This window comes from Lingula anatina, chromosome 10 (assembly GCF_051362555.1).
Source record: "Lingula anatina isolate TDL-2025a chromosome 10, LinAna3.0, whole genome shotgun sequence".
Lineage (NCBI taxonomy): Eukaryota > Metazoa > Brachiopoda > Lingulata > Lingulida > Lingulidae > Lingula > Lingula anatina.
The window spans coordinates 16,119,436-16,140,585 of record NC_141776.1 but is presented as its reverse complement, the minus strand read 5'-3'; the positions used below and the strand labels follow the sequence as shown (position 1 = coordinate 16,140,585).

Here is a 21,150-nt window from a genome sequence, read left to right as displayed (position 1 = left end):
ATTGGGGGAATAAAACAGCCAGTCTTTTCTGAATTCGGAAAACACAGAGCGCCATCACTTATTTATGCACAAAGACGTTAAAACACAAAGCTGTCGTATTGACTGATATTACCGGCGACAAGGCGTATTTTGAGAGATGCTCACAGGTGCTTTTTCTCACCATAGTTCTTCGACAGGTTCAGATAAACCAAGTCTTGGAAAGTGAGGTGCTAGACCGCAGTCCCATACCAAACCCTTTCAATATTATACTGGTCAATCTGAAGAAGCAATAAGTGGCCATGGATTAAAATCTGCAGAATATGTATATTAGTTTTTCATTAGATGTTCATTTTTCTGTTTCCCAGCTGACAAAAAGCATTTGATTGTCATTAAATAATACTGGCATAACAAAAAGACAGTGTGCGTATTTGTCATATGCATTATTTATGCACTCAGACATCTTCCTTAAGATTTGGTTTATTCTCTTGCTTTAAGATATTTGCCACTTGCCTTTGATCTTTGTAGCTCAGAACAAAAAAATCAATGGCCGTGACGGTGACATTAAGGAAATTGTTTAAATAAAAAAGAAACCCGTCTCGTGCTAATGTTTTCCAAGGGCCACTGAGAAAATTGATCGCGGTAGCCTGTTTCATTACCCACTCTGATTCCCCTATGAGCAGGGTGTATGTGGGTGGCCCCCGCATTCAATGGTGGCTCCGAGATTTTGCTATGGGCGGGGAAAGCAAGACAAAAAAATTAAAGATTGAAACCAAGGAAGTATATAGCAATAGACGAAGACCGTGTCCCTTTGTCCCTCTGCCAATTCTGTTGGCGTAATATTTAAAATCACACCTTGCGCGACATACCTCTATCTGTATATTGAAAAAGTACCAGTTTTTCAAAAAAATCATAACCCATACTCTAAGCGTGTTTATAAGTAATGCTTTGATCAACTGTGTTGGTTAATAATTTGAAAAATGTTGAAGTTACCAGGAACATTTTATTATTATTATTTTTTTTTTTTTGTTCCAAAAAGGAGGCCTATATCGTGTGCCTTTCAACCGAACTGTGCCATCTGTCAATCAATATAGCCAAGAGGCAGGCCGCCATGTTACATCAGGTCAGTCATCGTACAGGTGCTTCACAGGGATGATCTGAGTCACAAAACAATCGAAGGGAAAATGATGTCTAAAGTTTGGTTTCTTCTGATTTTCGTCATACATATTTGGAACTTTGAAACCTCAGGTGCGTATACAAACATTGAAAGTAATGTTTTTAACAATTCCTTGTTTTTTATGTGGTCGTTAAGAAGGTGACGGTGAATTATTGGTGAGTTTTGTTCTGAGCGGCAAGATTATCAAGTTGATTTTAAATCTGTTGATTTTTCTATCAAGGTTGTCCTCCAATTAGGTTGCAGGTTGGTTTTTGAATCACACTGCATGTAAATGTATGTTGGATTTATGCATAAAAAAAGATGTTTTGAAAATGGACGGTTTGTAAAAGGAAAATAGAGTAAAAAATGTAATATTTAACATTTGCATTTTTATGAAAAAGATTTTTGATTGAACTACACTTTCAACGAACGGTTATATCAACAACATTATCTTTTGCTTACAATTTTCAAATAATCAATTTGGAGGCGAGACTATATATAGATTTAATTAAAGAAAATTGAAGACAGAAAATGTGCGCCTTGTTTAGAGCCAGATTTGCTCTTTATTTAAATTTTGCACTCATATATTTAATTTGCAAACTTCAACCAATCGTTTGCATTATTATTATTATTATTATTATTATTATTATTATTATTATTAAAGCTCATCTTTTATTTATTATTTGTATTCAATAAGAAATAAAAATTGACGCATAGGTTCATACGTAGCATACAGCGTGCTATAAAAGTACATTGTTCATATCACCATCTCTCTGTTTAATTCCAGATTCCGCCCTGATAAAACGATGTCCGTCCCACAGCACGGGGTTATTCCAGATGACACCAAACACGTGGTCTACCGCACAGCCCCTAGGAACCACCACCGGACGGAAACTTGTCCACTGTTTGGGATTCTGCTTGCTCAACGACGGGTAGGTATCATCGGTATTTAAGCTGCGTATTGTGCGCTTTTCTTAATTTTTTTTCTAAGGTGGTTGGGGAGATCTCATAACATATATGCTTATGCTAAATAAAAATGAATCTGTATATTAATTAGAACAATTTAGACGGATGTGACTGGGAAACTGTGAACAGTGCGTGCCAGGAGTCTGGTATGTTAAGAATATATAAATCCCGGTCTTAAAACTGAACACGAGATTGAACGCCATACAAGACGTAATAGTACTGAGAACAATGACGATCTTCTTGCATGTAATTTTGTTATTTTATTTATTTATTTATTTTTTTTTTCAGCTGTCTCTCTGTGAGCTATTTTCCCTCAAGGAAGGAGTGCGTCCTTTACTCCGTCCTTCCTGGCGCGGATATGATCGAGGAGCGCCAAGGATGGAATCTGTATGTTCCCAAGTCTGAACAGGTAAGGATGGGGAGGGGGGTGGGGTGGCGCTTAACGCCGTAAGGGCGTTGCCTTAAGCTGTGTAAACTTCGAAAGTCAGTAAAATAATTCACCCATACGAGCCATATTTCTTTGCCCTGTGAAAGTTCTTTTAATATTAGGCCACACTTTTTTAATTTTATGGATGACATCCTGCGCGCGCACCGATTTTCGTCCGTTCTCCAAAAAAAAAAAAAAATCCCCCCCTCCCCCCCCAAGGAAGTCGGTTGTCGCAAACGTCGTTATTGAATTTGCCGGAAAATGCAATCGGCAATCCTCGGCTAATTCCGCAAGCTCCATGCTGTCATTGTCGACTGCGGAGATATCCGAGTAGTTCCGAGTGCGGAAAATGAGCTTTCTGCGCATGCGTATTATCACCACGTGGAAATATGGCCGCTTTGCCGTCAAATTCATCTCTAGCATTAATTTCAAAATACACGACAATTAAAGTCATAAAGAGAACGGGGGCCGTCGTTTTGGATTGCTTTGCCATTGATATTGGACATGAAGATATCACCCTTTTACAATTATACGAAAGGCTGGCCCCGGCCAGCGATCATCGCCCGGAGAATTTCAGTGACATTCTGTCCGAAGCAGCACATACAAGGTTTTTTTTTTTTGTAGCGAAAAAAGGGTCGACAAGAGCGTCGTGGTATTTGGTGGACTGAAGATCGGACAGGCCACCCGATAGTTGGCTGCTACGTGTGAGTCGAAGTAGACAAAATGGCATCGACCGAAATTACCTTAGTAGTAGGAAGCATAGGCCTATCTTTGCTTCATTTTTTTTTAACAATTCTGTGAAGTGTTTACAATGCTTTAATTTTCTGAGAGTACAAATAAAGACACGCTGTTTATTTGATATTTGTTTTATTGATTGCTATACCAACAGAATGCATGAAATAACCTTAAATAGATTTGGTAATATGCAGCATATATATTCATGACTTTTTACCTTTCTACGAAGTAGGCCCTATTCACAATGCTTTAATATTTTGGTAGCATGGATAAAGACATGTTGTTAGTTTGATACGTGTTTCTGTGGTAAATTAGTGTTTCCAGCTGCGTACTGAAAACATAACTTTTCTTAAGCAGTTTTTTTTTTTTTTTTGGACTGTTTTTTTTTTTTTTCGCCCGCTCGCACCGACTTTGGGGTCCCCAGAGGATGTCATCCATAAAAATAAAAAAGTGTGGCCTTACAAGCCTTAGAATGAATGTGTTTGGGCTGTTTAACACTATAGTGCCCTGCAAAATGGAAAATCTATAACATTAATTACAAAGATATACATATATAACAGTAATGCAGATATTACAAAAAATCTGCGCCCTACCGATGTAACTTAAATGTTCACCATTTGTGGAATGGTCCATATAATGACATTTTGTTTTGTTCACTTTCAGCCGCCATGCAGCCAGGGTGAGTTGCAAAACATTGTCTTTATGTTCAGTTCCATACTGGATTTATCCGCCAAAATGAATTTTCCTCGAAAAAGCCATTTTCTCCTTCCCACGAATTATTGTTCAACTTTTCCTTGCACTTGTAGTAAATGTTTTATACCATTTTTAATTCAATGATTGGATATTGATAACTAAGGAACTGTCGATCTTACCTTCTTATATGTATGTTTATGTATTAAGGTCTGATTTGGGAAAGATAAATAATTTTGCAAAATTTGTAGACATAGATAGAAACATCGTGCTAGTTGGGTCGGTCCCAGTATTATATGAATTATTACTGATCATGAATGCTAAAAAAATGTTTCCCCTTCAGAGTGACTGGTATTGAACTTATCAACTAAATTATTTAAAAAACTTAAACTATTATTAGAGGTGAGCTTTATCAAAATTATCACGTTCTCATTAAGTTTACTCCCATGGAATATTGTTTACCTTTTAGCATAATTCAGTATATTATCACCTGTCCTAAATCATATCCTGGTAGACTTACTGAATCATTTCTTTTAATCAAATTTAATCTTTTAAACAAATCATTTCTTTCAGATGTATTAATGACTACTGCAAGTAAGAAGACCACAACAACCCCAGCACCAGTGGTGGCAATGGAAGAACCACTGGTGGCAATGGAAGAACCACTGGAAGCAGAAGAAGTGACAACCACAACAACACCAGCACCAGTGGTGGCAATGGAAGAACCACTGGTGGCAATGGAAGCACCACTGGAAGCAGAAGAAGTGACGACCACAACAACCCCAGCACCAGTGGTTGCAATGGAAGAACCACTGGTGGCAATGGAAGAACCACTGGAGGCAGAAGAAGTAACGACCACAACAACCCCAGCACCAGTGGTGGCAATGGAAGAACCACTGGTGGCAATGGAAGAACCACTGGAAGCAGAAGAAGTTACAACCACAACAACCCCAGCACCAGTGGTGGCAATGGAAGAACCACTTGTGGCAATGGAAGAACCACTGGTGGCAATGGAAGAACCACTGGAGGCTGAAGAAGTGACAACCACAACAACCCAGGCACCAGTGGTTGCAATGGAAGAACCACTGGTGGCAATGGAAGAACCACTGGAGGCAGAAGAAGTGACAACCACAACAACCCCAGCACCAGTGTTGGCAATGGAAGAACCACTGGTGGCAATGGAAGAACCACTGGAGGCTGAAGAAGTGACAACCACAACAACCCAGGCACCAGTGGTTGCAATGGAAGAACCACTGGTGGCAATGGAAGAACCACTGGAGGCAGAAGAAGTTACAACCACAACAACCCCAGCACCAGTGGTGGCAATGGAAGAACCACTGGTGGCAATGGAAGAACCAATGGAGGCTGAAGAAGTGACAACCACAACAACCCAGGCACCAGTGGTTGCAATGGAAGAACCACTGGTGGCAATGGAAGAACCACTGGAGGCAGAAGAAGTAACGACCACAACAACCCCAGCACCAGTGGTGGCAATGGAAGAACCACTGGTGGCAATGGAAGAACCACTGGAAGCAGAAGAAGTTACAACCACAACAACCCCAGCACCAGTGGTGGCAGTGGAAGAACCACTTGTGGCAATGGAAGAACCACTGGAGGCTGAAGAAGTGACGACCACAACAACCCAAGCACCAGTGGTTGCAATGGAAGAACCACTGGTGGCAATGGAAGAACCACTGGAGGCAGAAGAAGTTACAACCACAACAACCCCAGCACCAGTGTTGGCAATGGAAGAACCACTGGTGGCAATGGAAGAACCACTGGAGGCTGAAGAAGTGACAACCACAACAACCCAGGCACCAGTGGTTGCAATGGAAGAACCACTGGTGGCAATGGAAGAACCACTTGTGGCAATGGAAGAACCACTGGAGGCTGAAGAAGTGACGACCACAACAACCCAAGCACCAGTGGTTGCAATGGAAGAACCACTGGTGGCAATGGAAGAACCACTGGAGGCAGAAGAAGTGACAACCACAACAACACCAGCACCAGTGTTGGCAATGGAAGAACCACTGGTGGCAATGGAAGAACCACTGGAGGCTGAAGAAGTGACAACCACAGCAACCCCAGCACCAGTGGTTGCAATGGAAGAACCACTGGTAGCAATGGAAGAACCACTGGAGGCAGAAGAAATTACAACCACAACAACCCCAGCACCAGTGTTGGCAATGGGAGAACCACTGGTGGCAATGGAAGAACCACTGGAGGCAGAAGAAGTGACAACCACAACAACCCCAGCACCAGTGTTGGCAATGGGAGAACCACTGGTGGCAATGGAAGAACCACTGGAGGCAGAAGAAGTGACGACCACAACAACCCCAGCACCAGTGGTGGCAATGGAAGAACCACTGGTGGCAATGGAAGAACCACTGGACGCAGAAGAAGTGACGACCACAACAACCCCAGCACCAGTGGTGGCAATGGAAGAACCACTTGTGGCAATGGAAGAACCACTGGTGGCAATGGAAGAACCACTGGTGGCAGAAGAAGTGACGACCACAACAACCCAGGCACCAGTGGTTGCAATGGAAGAACCACTGGTGGCAATGGAAGAACCACTGGAGGCAGAAGAAGTTACAACCACAACAACCCCAGCACCAGTGGTGGCAATGGAAGAACCACTTGTGGCAATGGAAGAACCACTGGTGGCAATGGAAGAACCACTGGAGGCTGAAGAAGTGACGACCACAACAACCCAGGCACCAGTGGTTGCAATGGAAGAACCACTGGTGGCAATGGAAGAACCACTGGAGGCAGAAGAAGTTACAACCACAACAACCCCAGCACCAGTGTTGGCAATGGGAGAACCACTGGTGGCAATGGAAGAACCACTGGAGGCAGAAGAAGTGACGACCACAACAACCCCAGCACCAGTGGTGGCAATGGAAGAACCACTGGTGGCAATGGAAGAACCACTGGACGCAGAAGAAGTGACGACCACAACAACCCCAGCACCAGTGGTGGCAATGGAAGAACCACTTGTGGCAATGGAAGAACCACTGGTGGCAATGGAAGAACCACTGGTGGCAGAAGAAGTGACGACCACCACAACCATAACCACAACCACAGCACGGAGAAAAGGCTGAATGACTTTGAACAGACATGAATGGAAATACAAGCAATATGGTATACATGCACTATCACAAGTGGAATTCTCTTTTGATGTGTTCTGGAAGGTGTTTTTCATCACAAGTAAAAAAATTAAGGCAACAAAGCTGTTAAGTGTACATCTGCATAGTAGCTGAAAAATTATGCTCCTGCACAATATAGTGATTTGTCAATTTTGATACAATATTTCATCACATTTAAGAGCCTTATTACCACTGTTTTTTTTATTTTGTACAATATATAACATGGGCATTTAGAAAAAGTAAATAAAACTGAGCTTCAGTCCCATGGAATTTTTGAAGTTACACACAAAGATGTGAAAAATAAAAATTTCACAAAAAAAGTGCATAATTTCAGATAAAATAACCCAATCAAGCTGTTTTTCCAATCAGAGCTGTATTTTTGTACTAAGAATCATTCTGTGTCTGTACATAAAAAACACAACATAACCATTTCAGTATAATCAGTATAATTTTATTTTGTATGAGATGACTTATAACAGACTTATAACTTCAAAAATAAAACTCAGTTTTATTCATTTTCATTCCAATTTACCAGACATTTACCATGAACTGGTAACAATTCATGACGTATGTTGAATTTGGCTGCCAGGCATATCCTCAGTTCACTGTCTACATTTATCCAGTCTTCTGTTGGTGTTCTGGCATTAGAAAAAGTACTTCAAAAAATGTAATCAAAGATAACATTCTTTTACAGTCAGTGCCAAAAATGTTTAGCCTTCTGACCCTGCCAGCTACCAGGGCCTAAGGATCTAACGAGTCACCCAAAATGGAGCCTGTGGCCAGTTACTGGACATATTTACAAAATTTTAATGGCTGGATTCCAATCCTACTGGCATCTGGTTAGGGGCCAGTGTTTATACCACAGATTGTTGATATTATATCTATGTAAAAGCTACAATGCAGAAACTCACTGTATCACTACAATTATTAGTATTTGGCAATTGGTTTTGAGAATGTTTTGCAATATCAGCATATATTCATCATAATAATTGTAAATTGTTGATTTTCTTCAACCATCTCCACTTTTAATCTCATTTCTGCTGTCACCATGAATGATCTTATGTGAATTAGTTGTTTATATAATATCTTCTTTTACTGTCAGTTCACTGCCATTGTATCCTAACAAAAATCCACATCATAGTATGCTGTTGTTATTATTGTGCCTTTCGTAACTGCTACCGTTATTATCACTGCTATGCAACCATGGGTTCCTGTGGGTTGTACTGTCTTTTACAGACATATATCCTGTTATTAGACACAGTTATTGCATAGAAGAAGGAATCCCAGTTTACTGAAAGAAAAACTATAATGTGAAAAAAATCTTCATCAAATGCTTATTTTGCTCTATTAATAAAAAATTAAATAAATCATAGCTATTGGTCTCTGACAGATTTTTCTTTCAAATGTAAAAAATGAGATGTATTTAATGTGTGGAGTTGAGTACTAGTACTTTAGCCATTTCAAACAGTGTGTATAGGTATGTGTGTGCATGTGTGTGTGTGTGTGTGTGTGTGTGCATGTGTGTGTGTGTGTGTGCGTGTGCATGCATGTACATGTGTAACACAGATCACCCAGAATAAAGCATTCCTTAACAACACATGAAAAGGAAGATTCATTGATTTATTCAAGGGTCACTGTGGAAAATCCGACAGAGTAATTTTGCAAGTGAAAATTTCACTAAAGGTTATCAACAAATGCATCATTTATAAAGATGTTTTGGGTTTTGAGAATTAAGACGTGGCAAGTTCATTTTACAACTAAATTGGACCTACTTGTTAATTTCTTAAATCCATCTCTTTTGTCTCCCATGACTGGAATCCTGTAAGCTTTCTGTACAAGATTATAGACCAATGCTGCTGTCTTTTCATCATTCTCTAATTCACCACCAGACTGAAAAAAATAAGTTCAAAATATCTACTTAATATTGAACAAATATCAGTCTTTTTTTATAACTTCTGCATTGGATGTGTGAAACATTCTTGCTATAGCAAGAGATAAAAATTATATTAAATTGAAAATAAAATAAAAAGGACAAATTCGAAAATAAAGCAGTACATAAGCATGTGAAGTATCTTACATTAAGTAGAAGATATTCGTATGTGTACCTGATAATTAACAAAGACATAATTATTTATAATTAATACATATTTAAAAAAAATACTTACACTAACTACTGCTTTGTCCTCACTTATAACTAGATATCCTAGAGAGTCGGGAATTCGCTCTAGGTTCTGCATGGCTGAAAGTACAAAGGTAATTAATTAAGAAATGAAATCAGTGTATCCAAGGCATGTTCCATACATTAATTTTCATTAGAATAGCCATCATTAAATAGTGGGTGGGGATGAGGTGGAGGGGGGGGAGGTTGGGGGGGGGGGGGGGAAGCATATTGTGAATACTAAAATCTGTTATACAGGTAAATGTAGGTTTTTAAGTTAAAATAATGACCATAAATATTATAATAGAATTGAAATTCCCTCAAAAATTTTGCTTTTGCTCATTTAAAAAAATCAATAGGGAAAACAATTCTTTTTTTAATTTAAAAAGAAAACAGCCTAGCTAACAGTTGTGCTAGCAGTTTTGCATATTAACAGCATTTTATTTACTATATAGATTTCTAATCCACCAAAGTTTATCTCTTAAAAAATAAGCAATAAATGTACTTTGAATATTGACTGATATAGCACCGTGGCACAAAGCTACATACGTTAGCAAATGTCGTACATACATGGATGTATTAACAGTAAAAACGTACCACATAAAATTAAAAGCGCATGGATGTCCGTGGCATTCTGGAAGCGAGTTTGCAACACTCACTCTTTAATTATCATTTTCTCAATGTTAAATATCACCATCTAGAAATAAATTTATTCATTCAATTTCTTCACTTTTGTAACAATAATTATTTAATGTATAGTACACTACTACCTGAGATAGTGTTGATACCGGTAAATGCAGCTTCACGAGTACAAAACCAAAACAAACCCCCCGGAAGTGGACAAGCAAAGTCACATGCACAGTAATATCGCGGATTCTCGTGGCACAATTATGCTAAACATATCTTTTAAGCCAACTAATCAATAATCAGTTGTCTTTGTATTTCACATGTGTCTCGTTCTTGCAAACTAGACCTCAAAGCTACTCTACGAGAGACAGAACGTTGCAAATGAAGGAAATCGATTTATGTCACATGACTTGTACTGCGAGACTTCAAAATGGCCGACGGTGGGCGAGCTCTTGCTCTTCCTTGACCGAAGAAAACTTGAAAAATGCACTCGTTACCCATAGTTATTTAATCTGTAAGGTTTGTGATAAGGAGACATAATTATGGAGGCGCGCGGTGCACGTTTAGATCGTCGGCATTTTACTCTGACCACACATCAGGTACGTATCAGGTGCATCTGAAAAATAAAAATTGGAATGGCCAAGTCTTGGCAAGATTGTGAAATACTTGAATTAATGAACCTAAGCATCTGATTTATTCGTCTTTTCTATACCATATTTTGTGAAATAATATACGAGACGCTGTTTGGAGAACGAGGTATCCTTGCAACGCCTTGGGAAAGTTTGGATTGTATTCGCTAGGATTTTGACTTTTTTTATCGCTCGTCTCTTTACTTCTCCAGCATCGTTAATTCCCCTGGCCTACTAGGTGCTTTGATAAACATCGCACTGTGTTGATGTTGAAAAGACCTGCTATTTTACAGATTAGGCTATCTTGGACAGATTCCAGTACTAGTAGTGAAGCATCAATGACCCAAAGCAAAACAATGACAATTCTCAATCTAAAGTTAATTCTCAATTTGTCCATTCCATGGTAGGATGGAGGGGGCTTAGCAGGGTGTGACTGAAATGCGCAATATACTGCAATACAGCGCAACACAGCCCAATACACTTGACAACACAAGTCCAGTTGCAAGTAAACACAGGAAAGGGTAATCTCAAATAAAATAGGGTGATATAAAAGCAAAATATAGTACATAGTAATTAATATTGCTGATACAACTAGAACATTTTTTCATGGTTTGGTCAGCCGCCATGTTGGGGAGTAGCTCTTCTTGGCCAGTAATATAGAGCCACTCGTCAACATGGCTGCCAACCATACAATATAAAAGTCTTGCTGATTTGTTAAGTTATATCAACGATATTACTTACCTAGTAATATAGGTTGTTTTTATATCACCCTGCTTTGCTGGGAATGGTCATTTCTTTTGAGTATTTGCAACTGGATTTGTTTTTTGAAGTGTATTGCACTGTGTTGCGCTGTATCGCGGTGTATTGCGCATTTCAGTCACACCGGGCTTAGCATGCCAAGTCAGACCTATCTGATCTGCTAATAGAGCCTTGGATGTCCAAAATTAACGTGTAGGAACCATTTGGGACACTGAGTTGGATTTCACAAAGATTTCAATTCAGCTATTGCACTTACTTACAGAGAAGATTGCGGCACCTGAAGAGTATAGCTGCAAGAAACTTAATTGTTCCCAATGTATCTGAGCTAGATGTGGCTTCTCTACAGACATACTTCACCTTGCATACTAAGACCCAGGAACCTGGTGAGGAGAGCTGATTGTTACAATGAAGCACTTTTTAAATAGTTATTAAAATGAATTACATATAGTATATGTAGGTCAGGCATATTGCTTTCTTTCAATCAAAATTAATCTGAAGACTTTATGTGCCTAAATATGCAGGCTAGTTGCCCTTCTAGAACAGAATTTTCAAAGCTTTTACACTTATGGTATTATTTTAATGTTGTAACATTTTTGATTTCAGAAAATTGATTATTATATTGCATAACTTTTCAAGACACTTTGTTTGTCCGTTGTAGCCTTTATATAAATCAGAATAATAATTCACACGTGTTTAGATTTAAAATTAATTTTGCATTTTAACTGTTTTGCAGCTTTCTACACCAGTGAGAAAATTCGAGGTTCATTGGTAAGTAAATGTCAAGATATTAGCTCATACACTGAGATGACGTTCTTCCCAAATGATCTGGAAGTCTGGATAGTTGGGTGTCGTATCTATGCCTGTGGAGCCTTTGGTATTTGTAATTTCCCAATTATTTTTTAAGGGCCACTTTCATACTTAAAGTTATTATGAGAATGAGATTGTAAACTAAATTTTATAATCAAAAAATTTGAAGTGTTACTTTGAGAGTCTGAGATTACAAGCATTTAGCATAATCTCTGACTCCTAACTTGTAAGAAGAAGTGTATATTTAAGTCGCAGTTGTCTATTAATATGGTTAATGTATTTTTGGCCATGCAAGTACTAGTACTTTGTCTGTCATAAACATAGAGTTTTGTTGTTTAATTTCAGAATCCAAGCTGGCGTGGGTTCTTGCTGACACACCTAACTGAGGAGGTGGACACCACTTCTACTTGTATCCTTACACTAAGTCCTAAACAGTGGGGTAGTGATGCAGTGCAGAACAAACTTGTTTTACTGTTTGCCAAGTTGATCCTGGACAATATTTTAACCTGGCCTTAATTCTCATAGAAGATCTTGAGTAGAGTATACTGGGAAGTGTTATTGAAATTTTTCTTCAAATGTATTATCATTGTTTTGAATTTGTTAAAAGTACTTACATATATTTGCTTATTAAGAACCTCTTCCATTGTAACATAAAGCACATATGTTGAATCCAGCATTTAAACTCTAATGTGTTTTAAAATTAAAATTTTCAAAAAAATGGATCATATTTTCCTCAACACTGGTGCTAGCTGTTATAGTCAAGGTGTGGATTTCAGAAGAAGGGAAATCCCCTCATGTCCTTCTCCAATGGGACGTCCACTTTTCTGGACTTGTCTACATCGCTGACAAGGTAAGCTCTAAATTGAATGTTCAATATCAAAATTTAAAATAAAGCATGTTTATCATAGTTCTTTTGTTATATCAGGCTAGTTGACTGTTGCCTTTGCTGGTAAATCCTAAAATAGGTTACAAATAAACAAACAAATAAATAAATAAATAAATGAATAATTGAATGATAATATAAATAAATCCAATTTGTAGCTGTAAGAAATGATCATAATTTCACTGTTTAGCAAGTTTGCTGATTTAGATAACTTCTGTTCATATTTATACTTTTTTGTTCAGATCCAGAAAGATGGCAGGAAGTATAAGGGAAACACTTTGGTGTTTGGGATGTTTGATGCTTACTTTGGCCCTACAGAAGAACTTCAGAAGGTTGAAAAAAAATGCACTTGGTCTATGTTAGAGAATAAAGCAATCCTTATCTTCATATCTGTCTTGGATTTGGAAAAATGATAAATTTACTGGTGTCGGTTAATTAGAAATGAGTGCACAATTTACAAGGTGTTTGTAATGCAAATTTATCAAATATGGTCTTAGAGGCAGTTAAAAAGCAAAAAAAAAAAAAAGCAACTGACTAAGTGAATTTTACTTTATTTGTATTAATAGATTATACATGTAAGTATTTATAAATTATTTTTTATTATTTTTCCATTCTTCAGCCCAAGCAACAATCTTTGACCTCAGAGTTTATGAAAGTAGACCATTCCAGTGTAAGGTCTTCCTATACTATTAGTTCTTTGTCCAGGTAAGATCATAGCTCTAAGACCCCATTTCCAGAGATTAGATCGATCTACTTTAGATCGACCTAGCTCCCTGGGGGTTCACGCTAAATAGCTGTCAACTGGGCGGACACGAAAGTTAATTACCCCCTTACAGCTTGTAGTAGGCGGGACGGACATTTAAGCCGGATTATCTGACAGTAATCTAGTGAGACTCCCCGCGGGGATAGATCGATCTAAAAGCTCTGGGAATACAGCCTAACTCATGCCTTGTATACAACCTAAACACTTGAACCTATTTCGTCCAAGACTAGCTAGCTAGAGCCGTGTGCGGTCATGTTTTGTTTTCTAGAATTATAATTATAATACCAAAGCTTTAATTAATATGACTGATATTCTGCTTTTCTGTATATATTTGTTGATAATGTACAAGCAACTGTTCATATCATAATATGATTCCTCAAACTTACAGATTTAAGCAGATAGTTTGGAACTCTTATGATTCTGAATAAAGTTTGTGCTTGTTTTTTTTTAATTTCTTGGTAGTTTTCTGCCCTGAGCCCCCCACCCCCAACCCCACCCCACTGAGCCATTTTCTCCTGTTTTTTAAAGCTCAAAATTATGCCTGTATTTATGGATTTAATGTACATTATTTTCTGTGCCATTCAGAATAGTCACCATACTGCGTGCTATCAAGCAGACCCAGGCCTCAGTGAAGAAAGTGAGGGGCTGTATAGAGGACACGCTGGTGTCTTCACTAACCAGATCCAAGAAGGTGAGGGGTTCTGATCAAAACAAAGGTATTGATGAAACTTGAAAGTTTTTGAACAAAAAAAGGGATTGAAATCAATGATTCCTTAACACATACCTACTAGTGATACTAGGTCTTGTCTTGATATGCAGACATATTGGACTTTACTTCTCTTTATTTTATATCAACTGTGAAACTATTATTTATAATAATATTGTACTTAAACCAGAAGGTAAAAGTATGATTAAAAAAGGAAATTACTTATTATAAATTAAATAAGATGAGAGAGTTCGGGTAAGTAATAGTGGAATTTTGATAATGGTGTGATGACTCTCACTGCCTTATTATGACAGTGGCAAATGAAAAATAACTGATCTGAAGCTGCGCGTAAATTGTTCAGGCCCAGAGTGCGAGACCACAGAATAACCAGTGTCTGTATAAAATTAAAATGTAAGAAATTGCCCTTATTATTCTTTCCTTATTTTGTGTGTATTTTCAGCTGTCAGAACGGGAAGTCCTGATTCTTCATGTGAATCAGATGAGGTCAGAGCTTGAGTCACGTACCATGCAGCTGCAAGCCGAGAAAGAAACGTATGAGAGACTACAGACACACAATCACCAAAGAGGTAAGGATACAGAGATACAGATTTTATATTATTTATTACTGTGTTCAAAGCAACAATTTCTATTTCTAGTATGTAAAGCTGAAGACAAAAAAATTACATTAAAAAACATGTAAACTGTTTCATCACAGTGTAATCTGTTTAAGTTATTCCAAAGTGTTATTTTCGTTAATATACAGATGGAGATGCTCATATTTCATGACCCGTGTCAAATAGTTTTAAATAGGTTTTTCAGGAATGGAAAAAAATCCATTTGACTTCCAGTGGTTTTGTGAGTAAAGAGAACATTGTTTCTTTGCTTCTTATTGAAAATGGAAGTTTATCAGCTAGCAAAGAATTACTAACACTACAGTTTCAAAGAATATTAGTCATAACTTATTGAATTTCCAGATGTATCAGTGCAAACTAAATTTGAGGCTATGAAAAATGACAAAGACAGACTAAAAGAAAAAAGGAAGATATACTTTGAAATGAGGTATTTTTTAATCAGTATAAGGCTGCATTCACAGTGACTGTTATAATTGTAATTAATTGAAAAAAGAGAGAAAGAACTTTTAGTTTGTCTCAGAAAATGCTTGATTTTCCCACCTCCACACCCTGAGCTTCAGAGCTAACTTGACACTAACCTCTTCACTGTAGCCTATCTTCATCGTGTCAAGTAACCTCTGACCAGATTCGATTGCCTCCGCCGCCCGCCAATCAAATTTAAAAGCCCGCACTCAATGACTCATTAAACGATCTAGCCAATGAACGCGAACGAGTCAAAGCGCGCTTTGTTCAAATCCGGACCAATTAAAGATAAGGCTGAATATCAGGGACTTGCCGTAACCTGTGGGCAGCACGCAAATAACATCGTCTCTCAGTAGATAATGATGCAGGGCCTCAAACTGCTAGACCCTATGGTTTCAATTCCGATTTACTCATATTTTGCAAAGAATCAAGAGATAACTTAACACATTCTTTTTCGTAGTCACTCGCCTTGCTTTCTTTGTGTACGGTAATACACTCGGAACTACTCGGATGTCTCCGCACTCGACAATAACTATGTTGTTAGTATGGAGCTTGCGGGATCAGCCGAGGATTGCCGATTGACGGTCAACCAATCAGCGTTTTCACCAAACTTTGGTGAAAAATTTTGAAACATGGATTTGATAGCTTATATAAACTAGGTCAAACTATTTTCGTCAGAGGTTACTTGACACGATGGAGATAGGCTACAGTGAAAAGGTTAGTGTCAAGTTAGCTCTGAAGCTCAGGGTGCACCTCCACCTTTATCCCTAACATTTTGCCCACATCGAATATTATAAAAGAAACTCTGTGCTGTCCTCCTACCTGTTAAAACACATACCTGTGCCCTCCAAGTCAATATCTTTGTTTAACAGCATATAATTTACACCAATTTCTTCTTGATCATAATTTACAAAATTTTTGTGAACACAAATTTTTATGAAACATCTACATCAGTCAATAAATCATTTTAATATGATGATTTCAGGGAACAGTACCTTAAAGCCAATGCACAGTTGATTATGAGGAAGAAACAGTTGATAGCAGATTTAGCTTTTTATATTTATCCACTGAGAGAGGTAAGGTGAAGCTATTCAAGTTCTTCTTTGATGCAGGGTTATTATTAGTAGAGAGTTAATGTCTTATTGTTATGGTAATTTAATTTCCCTGAAGATGGTGTCTCCTGAGACACTAAAATATATAACTCTTGAGTTTAGTTATCATTTGAAGGAAGTTTTAACATTTAAATTTTTTTTTATGCATAAAGCAGCTGCTACTAAGGGTTACTGTATTATAGAAGTTAAAACTGATGCTTGTGATACATAATATTGTTTGAGCGAGGATCTTTCTTTCTTTTATTTATTGAATTTATTTATTGAAAAGTTCTGACATAATTTTCTCTCATTGGTTGATTGTAATAGGAATTTTAATCTCATAAAATAAATTTTTTAAGTTTCCGTTTTGCATGATTTTATTTTGTTTTTCTAGGAAAAAAATGGAATTTTCACAATAGGAAAGGTTAGACTTCCAAATTCAGAGGATTTCCAAGGTACGGCAGCTTTAATACATGACCTGCAATGTCTAAAGAAAATATTAAAACAGTTAAACAGTGTTTAAGCAGTGATATTCTTTAGTCTACACAATTTTAAATTTATTCATATTTATAATTGAAAATCAGTATGTTTCTTGTGACTGTTAACTTCTCAACTCTGAAAAAAATTCTGCATGCAAATTTCACTCGGAAAAATAATATGAAACTTTTTCTGTTCAGGTCAAGATGAGACCATGATTGCTGTGGCGCTGGGCGCTACTGCCCACATGGTTCAGATGATAGCTCAGTTTCTGGACATTCCACTTCGATATGCCATAGATCACCGCTGCTCCAAGTCCAAGATACGAGATCATATCACTCCTAAGTTACCTGATAAGGAGAGAGAGTGAGTTTTATACAATGATTTTGTATCGTGGTGTTTGTATTTGTTAAATAGCTGAAATGGGAAATATTGAGGCAAACAAACAGGCCCTGGAATAAGAGAGATGAAGAGAATACTGAATCAAAGAAATCCCCATCATGAAAATATTTTTGTCAAAGTCCATATCATTTTGTAAAATATTATTTTATTTATTTATTTATTTAATTTGAATCTTTTATTATTGTCAGAGCTTTAGAATGAGGTGCTAATGTCCATATTTCTGTCAAACTGCTTGATAGTTCCCTGCTTTTTATTTGTCCAGAATTCATTTAATTTAAGTGATAATGTGTATATTTTTTTTCATTTCAGCTTTCCACTGTACGGGAAGGGTAAAGACAAATTCCAGTTTAACTACGCTGTGTATTTGTTAAACAAAAACATTGCCCAGGTTGGTGATATTTCCCCTACTATTTCATTTTACTTTGAACAAATACATGCAGATTGTAAAATATATATTTTTCTTTAAATTCTTTAAATTATATAGAATGTTTTGTCAGACTTAGTAATTTTTTGTTTTGTTTTGCAGTCACTAAATATTTAATTAAAAAAAGTCAAACTTCCAGCCCAGCTGCTAAGAATTTATAAGTGCATAATTTGAAAAAAAAAAAAAGAAATAAAAGATAATTAAAAAAAACAAACATTTATTTTGTTTCAGCTGCGTTACTACTGTGGGTTGGGAACAACAGATCTCAGATTAACATTGCCAAACTTACAGAGCCTGCTAGAGCTCAGGCTGGGGGTGAAATTGTGAGTATCCAGAGATTTTAGCCCAGTGGGTTTATAGAGTCAGTGCATAAGAATAGTATTTGTAGTATTCATTTGTCTTTTTTTTTATTCTTTAAAAACATGACAGATGTGAAAGCTATTTTTCCACAAAATATAAGGCTCTTAGTGAACATTTTGGTGAATGTGGTGGCATTGAATAGTCGGTCAGTTTATTTTGGATGAAAATGCAGATTTTGCCAAGCCATTTAGATAAACTGGGTTTCCTCAGGCATCTGCATTAATATGATAATAATATATAACTACAGATATTCTCTTTCACACAGAGGGAGGTTAAGGCAGGATTCACAGTAACTGGACATTTAGACATAAATATAAATATTGAAGATGATTACATTTATACAAGAATTATTATTATTGGAATTTGATTAAAATATATTTTGTGTATTACAGAGACCAACCAGGCACTATTGATATGTCTCAGAAGCTCAGGATTCCTATGGACTCTCGTCTTGTCAGTCGTCAGGGCTCAGTGCAGAGTTTTTCTTCCATGGGATCTACCAGGGACTCCAGCGTAAACTTTGCTTACACCCAGGAATTTGAAGATATTTTGGCTGAGGAAAAAGGAAAACACAGTGGCAGGGAAGTTCCCAGAAAAGACATGCAACAGTCTGTTTCCCGACAGCATAGTGTCGTTTTTAGTGACCTCAAAGGTCAAAGGTCACATTCGCTCTCCCCAGATAGGCTGGGAGTAAATAGGGCAGTGATTCCGGGTCAAGATAATTTGCGAGTTTCAGGCAGTCAGGCAGCTAAAAGCAAAAGAATATTAGATGAAAGCTCAAGTCAAGAAGTGAGTAGAGATGATTCAGTTTCTAGGTCAGACCCTGAATCTGATTTAAAGGATGTATCACATTTGGAGTTGAGGGGTTCTGGCATTCTTCCTACAACATTAGCCACTGGGAAGTTAGAAGACATAGATGCTGGGTCATCAAATGACGAGAATCCGCATTCAGAATACGAGTCTGAATTCAAACAGTGGCAGAAACGACTGTCGAATGATGAGCCTTGTGAGATCACTAGCCACTCTGGAGCCTCTTGTGAAAAAGAAGCAAGTCAGCTTGTGGAGACATCTGGTGTGGGAAATAGAAAATCACTTAGTGGACAAACAGTTGTGAATGCAGATGACACAAAAATTAAACAAAATGGCAATGTTGGGATGGTTGCAGTTGACAATAATATCCCACCGAACAGCAATTTTAGTGCTCAAGTGAGTGAGGACAGTGAATCACAGACAAAAAGGGCATTTCAAAATTTCCAAATTCCTCAAAACTGTGATACTCATCTGCAAATGCAGAGTGACTATAATATAAGCAATGGTGCTGCTCAGAACAACAGTTTAAAGATGGCTGCCAACAGCACAGTAGAGGGCGCTGTGATGTATGCAGAAGACACTATGACAGCCATGGAAAATGACATAATTACTCAAAGGACATTGAGGCTTGAATCAGGGAGCCGAAGTTTTCGATGGCAGCCACCAAGTTCTGAGTGAACATTTAGTTTTCAATCTCTCTTTTGTTATAATGAGTCATTTTTGTCAATGTCCAAAACATGTAGAATGAACTTGTGTTTTTGGGTCAAATATCAGTTGGTCATAGCTAAGGGGCAGATAGATTTGCTGTTTCAAAATTAAGTTGATATTCATGTTAAACCAAGTGTATGTGCACCTTATTTCAAAGAATAACTTTTAAAAGTTTTTTTGTTTTTGTTCCACATGCACTTTAGAAAATATAAAAAATGTTTTGTGACTACTGTTGGAAATATTTTAAATTGTGACTATCAGAAGAGCCTTTCTATTTGTAAAATTTCTAAGGGGCATTTTGTATTCCAAGGGTCCTTTTAGTTGTAGTGTTTGTTGGTCCTTAACTTGATGTTTGTTCAGTAGGCCAATTTTCTGCATTTCAGTGGCAAATGCTGTTTTAAAATGGGACCAGTTTCCACATGCTATATCCTTATATCCAAAAAACATTCAGACTTTGAACAACTGTTCCATTTAAATTTATAGACAACTGAACATTCATATTTCATGCCCATAAAACTTACAACTAATTCCTTTCTTTTCCCTTGCAAAACCTTTTTCTTTTTCATCAGAGCAATGAACCTTGGGAGCAATGGAATTAGGGCATATAATCCTTTGGACTTTGGAACCCTTCCAGTTCCTATATTGCAATATATTTTACGCAATATTTCAGTCAGTTTTCAGAGTTGTGACTTCAAATAGCTATTTTTTCTTTATATGATCATGGATTAATTTTTATATTAAAAGAAATTTTGTTCTGGATTGGAAAGATGTCTGTCTCTGTCAAATGAGAGCACTAGGGATTTAAAGTAGTTAAAATGTTTTCTTATAACAAACAATTAATGAACAATCGCATGCCAGTGGAAAATATTACTTTTTTTTTTCATGAAAATATCAAAATAAATTTATTTTGTGGGTTGCTGTATTTAGGAAATTGTGCAGAAATCTGTCCCATAATTGGCAATGACTTAGGGCACTATGTAAGGTAATATGCTCCCTTGTCTTTTCCTCTATCATGTGTAATTTTTCTGTCAACATGTCTTATATGTTGATGTCTTAACTGTGATTAATGAGATGGAAAAAAATTAAATATCAATGTGAATTTTAAAGAATTGTCTTATTTTCAATTTATGTTGAAAACATGAATATAAATATTGAATTGTGAGAAATATTTTTAAAAAGTCCTTTAAAAACTTAGATTTTTATAAATGTCATTTTCATGCAGAATATGTTTATAAGTTTATTTTTTATTTTGGAATGCGGGTGGATCAGGGATTATTTGAAGGGGGGATCTGCGGATGTGAAGCCGACCCTCCCCCTTGGCATGGGGTTCGGGTCATGCTGAAGGTCCCCAAA

General features: G+C 37.2%; 3 protein-coding genes across 5 annotated transcripts; 2 read left to right on the top strand and 1 right to left on the bottom strand.

The window, feature by feature from the left end:
* Window positions 1-1,005: 1,005 nt before the first annotated feature.
* Window positions 1,006-7,407, top strand: LOC106177421 (uncharacterized). Its single transcript, XM_013560186.3, has 5 exons — window positions 1,006-1,224; window positions 1,920-2,064; window positions 2,387-2,507; window positions 3,924-3,939; window positions 4,524-7,407. The coding sequence occupies exons 1-5, from the start codon at window positions 1,161-1,163 to the stop codon at window positions 7,052-7,054; spliced, it is 2,877 nt and encodes a 958-aa protein (XP_013415640.2). The 5' UTR covers window positions 1,006-1,160; the 3' UTR covers window positions 7,055-7,407.
* A 127-nt stretch (window positions 7,408-7,534) lies between these two features.
* LOC106177429 (ragulator complex protein LAMTOR4) lies at window positions 7,535-10,191 on the bottom strand. 3 transcript variants are annotated; one of them, XM_013560197.2, is made up of 4 exons: window positions 10,028-10,191; window positions 9,265-9,338; window positions 8,872-8,989; window positions 7,535-8,390 (listed from the first exon to the last, which is right to left on the bottom strand). In XM_013560197.2, exons 2-4 carry the CDS (start codon window positions 9,334-9,336, stop codon window positions 8,293-8,295), a joined length of 288 nt encoding a protein of 95 aa, XP_013415651.1. In that variant the 5' UTR covers window positions 9,337-9,338; window positions 10,028-10,191; the 3' UTR covers window positions 7,535-8,292. The 3 variants fall into 3 exon arrangements, with proteins under 3 accessions (XP_013415651.1, XP_013415659.1, XP_086852901.1); XM_013560205.2 differs by having other exon boundaries at window positions 10,025-10,153; XM_086996775.1 differs by lacking the exon at window positions 10,028-10,191 and adding an exon at window positions 9,855-9,938.
* A 67-nt stretch (window positions 10,192-10,258) lies between these two features.
* On the top strand, window positions 10,259-20,906 carry LOC106172243 (UV radiation resistance-associated protein-like). Its single transcript, XM_086996773.1, has 16 exons — window positions 10,259-10,483; window positions 11,535-11,655; window positions 12,006-12,040; window positions 12,425-12,488; window positions 12,829-12,929; window positions 13,205-13,294; window positions 13,582-13,667; window positions 14,311-14,416; window positions 14,892-15,018; window positions 15,406-15,490; window positions 16,511-16,601; window positions 17,011-17,071; window positions 17,294-17,459; window positions 17,805-17,883; window positions 18,151-18,242; window positions 18,672-20,906. Exons 1-16 carry the CDS (start codon window positions 10,427-10,429, stop codon window positions 19,765-19,767), a joined length of 2,457 nt encoding a protein of 818 aa, XP_086852899.1. The 5' UTR covers window positions 10,259-10,426; the 3' UTR covers window positions 19,768-20,906.
* The last annotated feature ends 244 nt before the right edge of the window (window positions 20,907-21,150 follow it).

Excerpts from the sequence above, each read along its gene's own strand:
- LOC106177421 (XM_013560186.3), top strand. The coding sequence starts at position 1,161 with ATGATGTCTAAAGTTTGGTTTCTTCTGATTTTCGTCATACATATTTGG. Across the intron at positions 1,225-1,919 it reads TTGGAACTTTGAAACCTCAG|ATTCCGCCCTGATAAAACGA; the intron begins GTGCGTATACAA and ends GTTTAATTCCAG. Across the intron at positions 2,065-2,386 it reads TTCTGCTTGCTCAACGACGG|CTGTCTCTCTGTGAGCTATT; the intron begins GTAGGTATCATC and ends TTTTTTTTTCAG.
- LOC106177429 (XM_013560197.2), bottom strand. The coding sequence starts at position 9,336 with ATGCAGAACCTAGAGCGAATTCCCGACTCTCTAGGATATCTAGTTATA. Across the intron at positions 8,990-9,264 it reads AGGACAAAGCAGTAGTTAGT|TCTGGTGGTGAATTAGAGAA; the intron begins GTAAGTATTTTT and ends TATTTTTTTCAG. Across the intron at positions 8,391-8,871 it reads TGGATTTAAGAAATTAACAA|TAAACTGGGATTCCTTCTTC; the intron begins GTAGGTCCAATT and ends TTTTTCTTTCAG.
- LOC106172243 (XM_086996773.1), top strand. The coding sequence starts at position 10,427 with ATGGAGGCGCGCGGTGCACGTTTAGATCGTCGGCATTTTACTCTGACC. Across the intron at positions 16,602-17,010 it reads ATATTTATCCACTGAGAGAG|GAAAAAAATGGAATTTTCAC; the intron begins GTAAGGTGAAGC and ends TTGTTTTTCTAG. Across the intron at positions 17,460-17,804 it reads TTACCTGATAAGGAGAGAGA|CTTTCCACTGTACGGGAAGG; the intron begins GTGAGTTTTATA and ends TTTTCATTTCAG.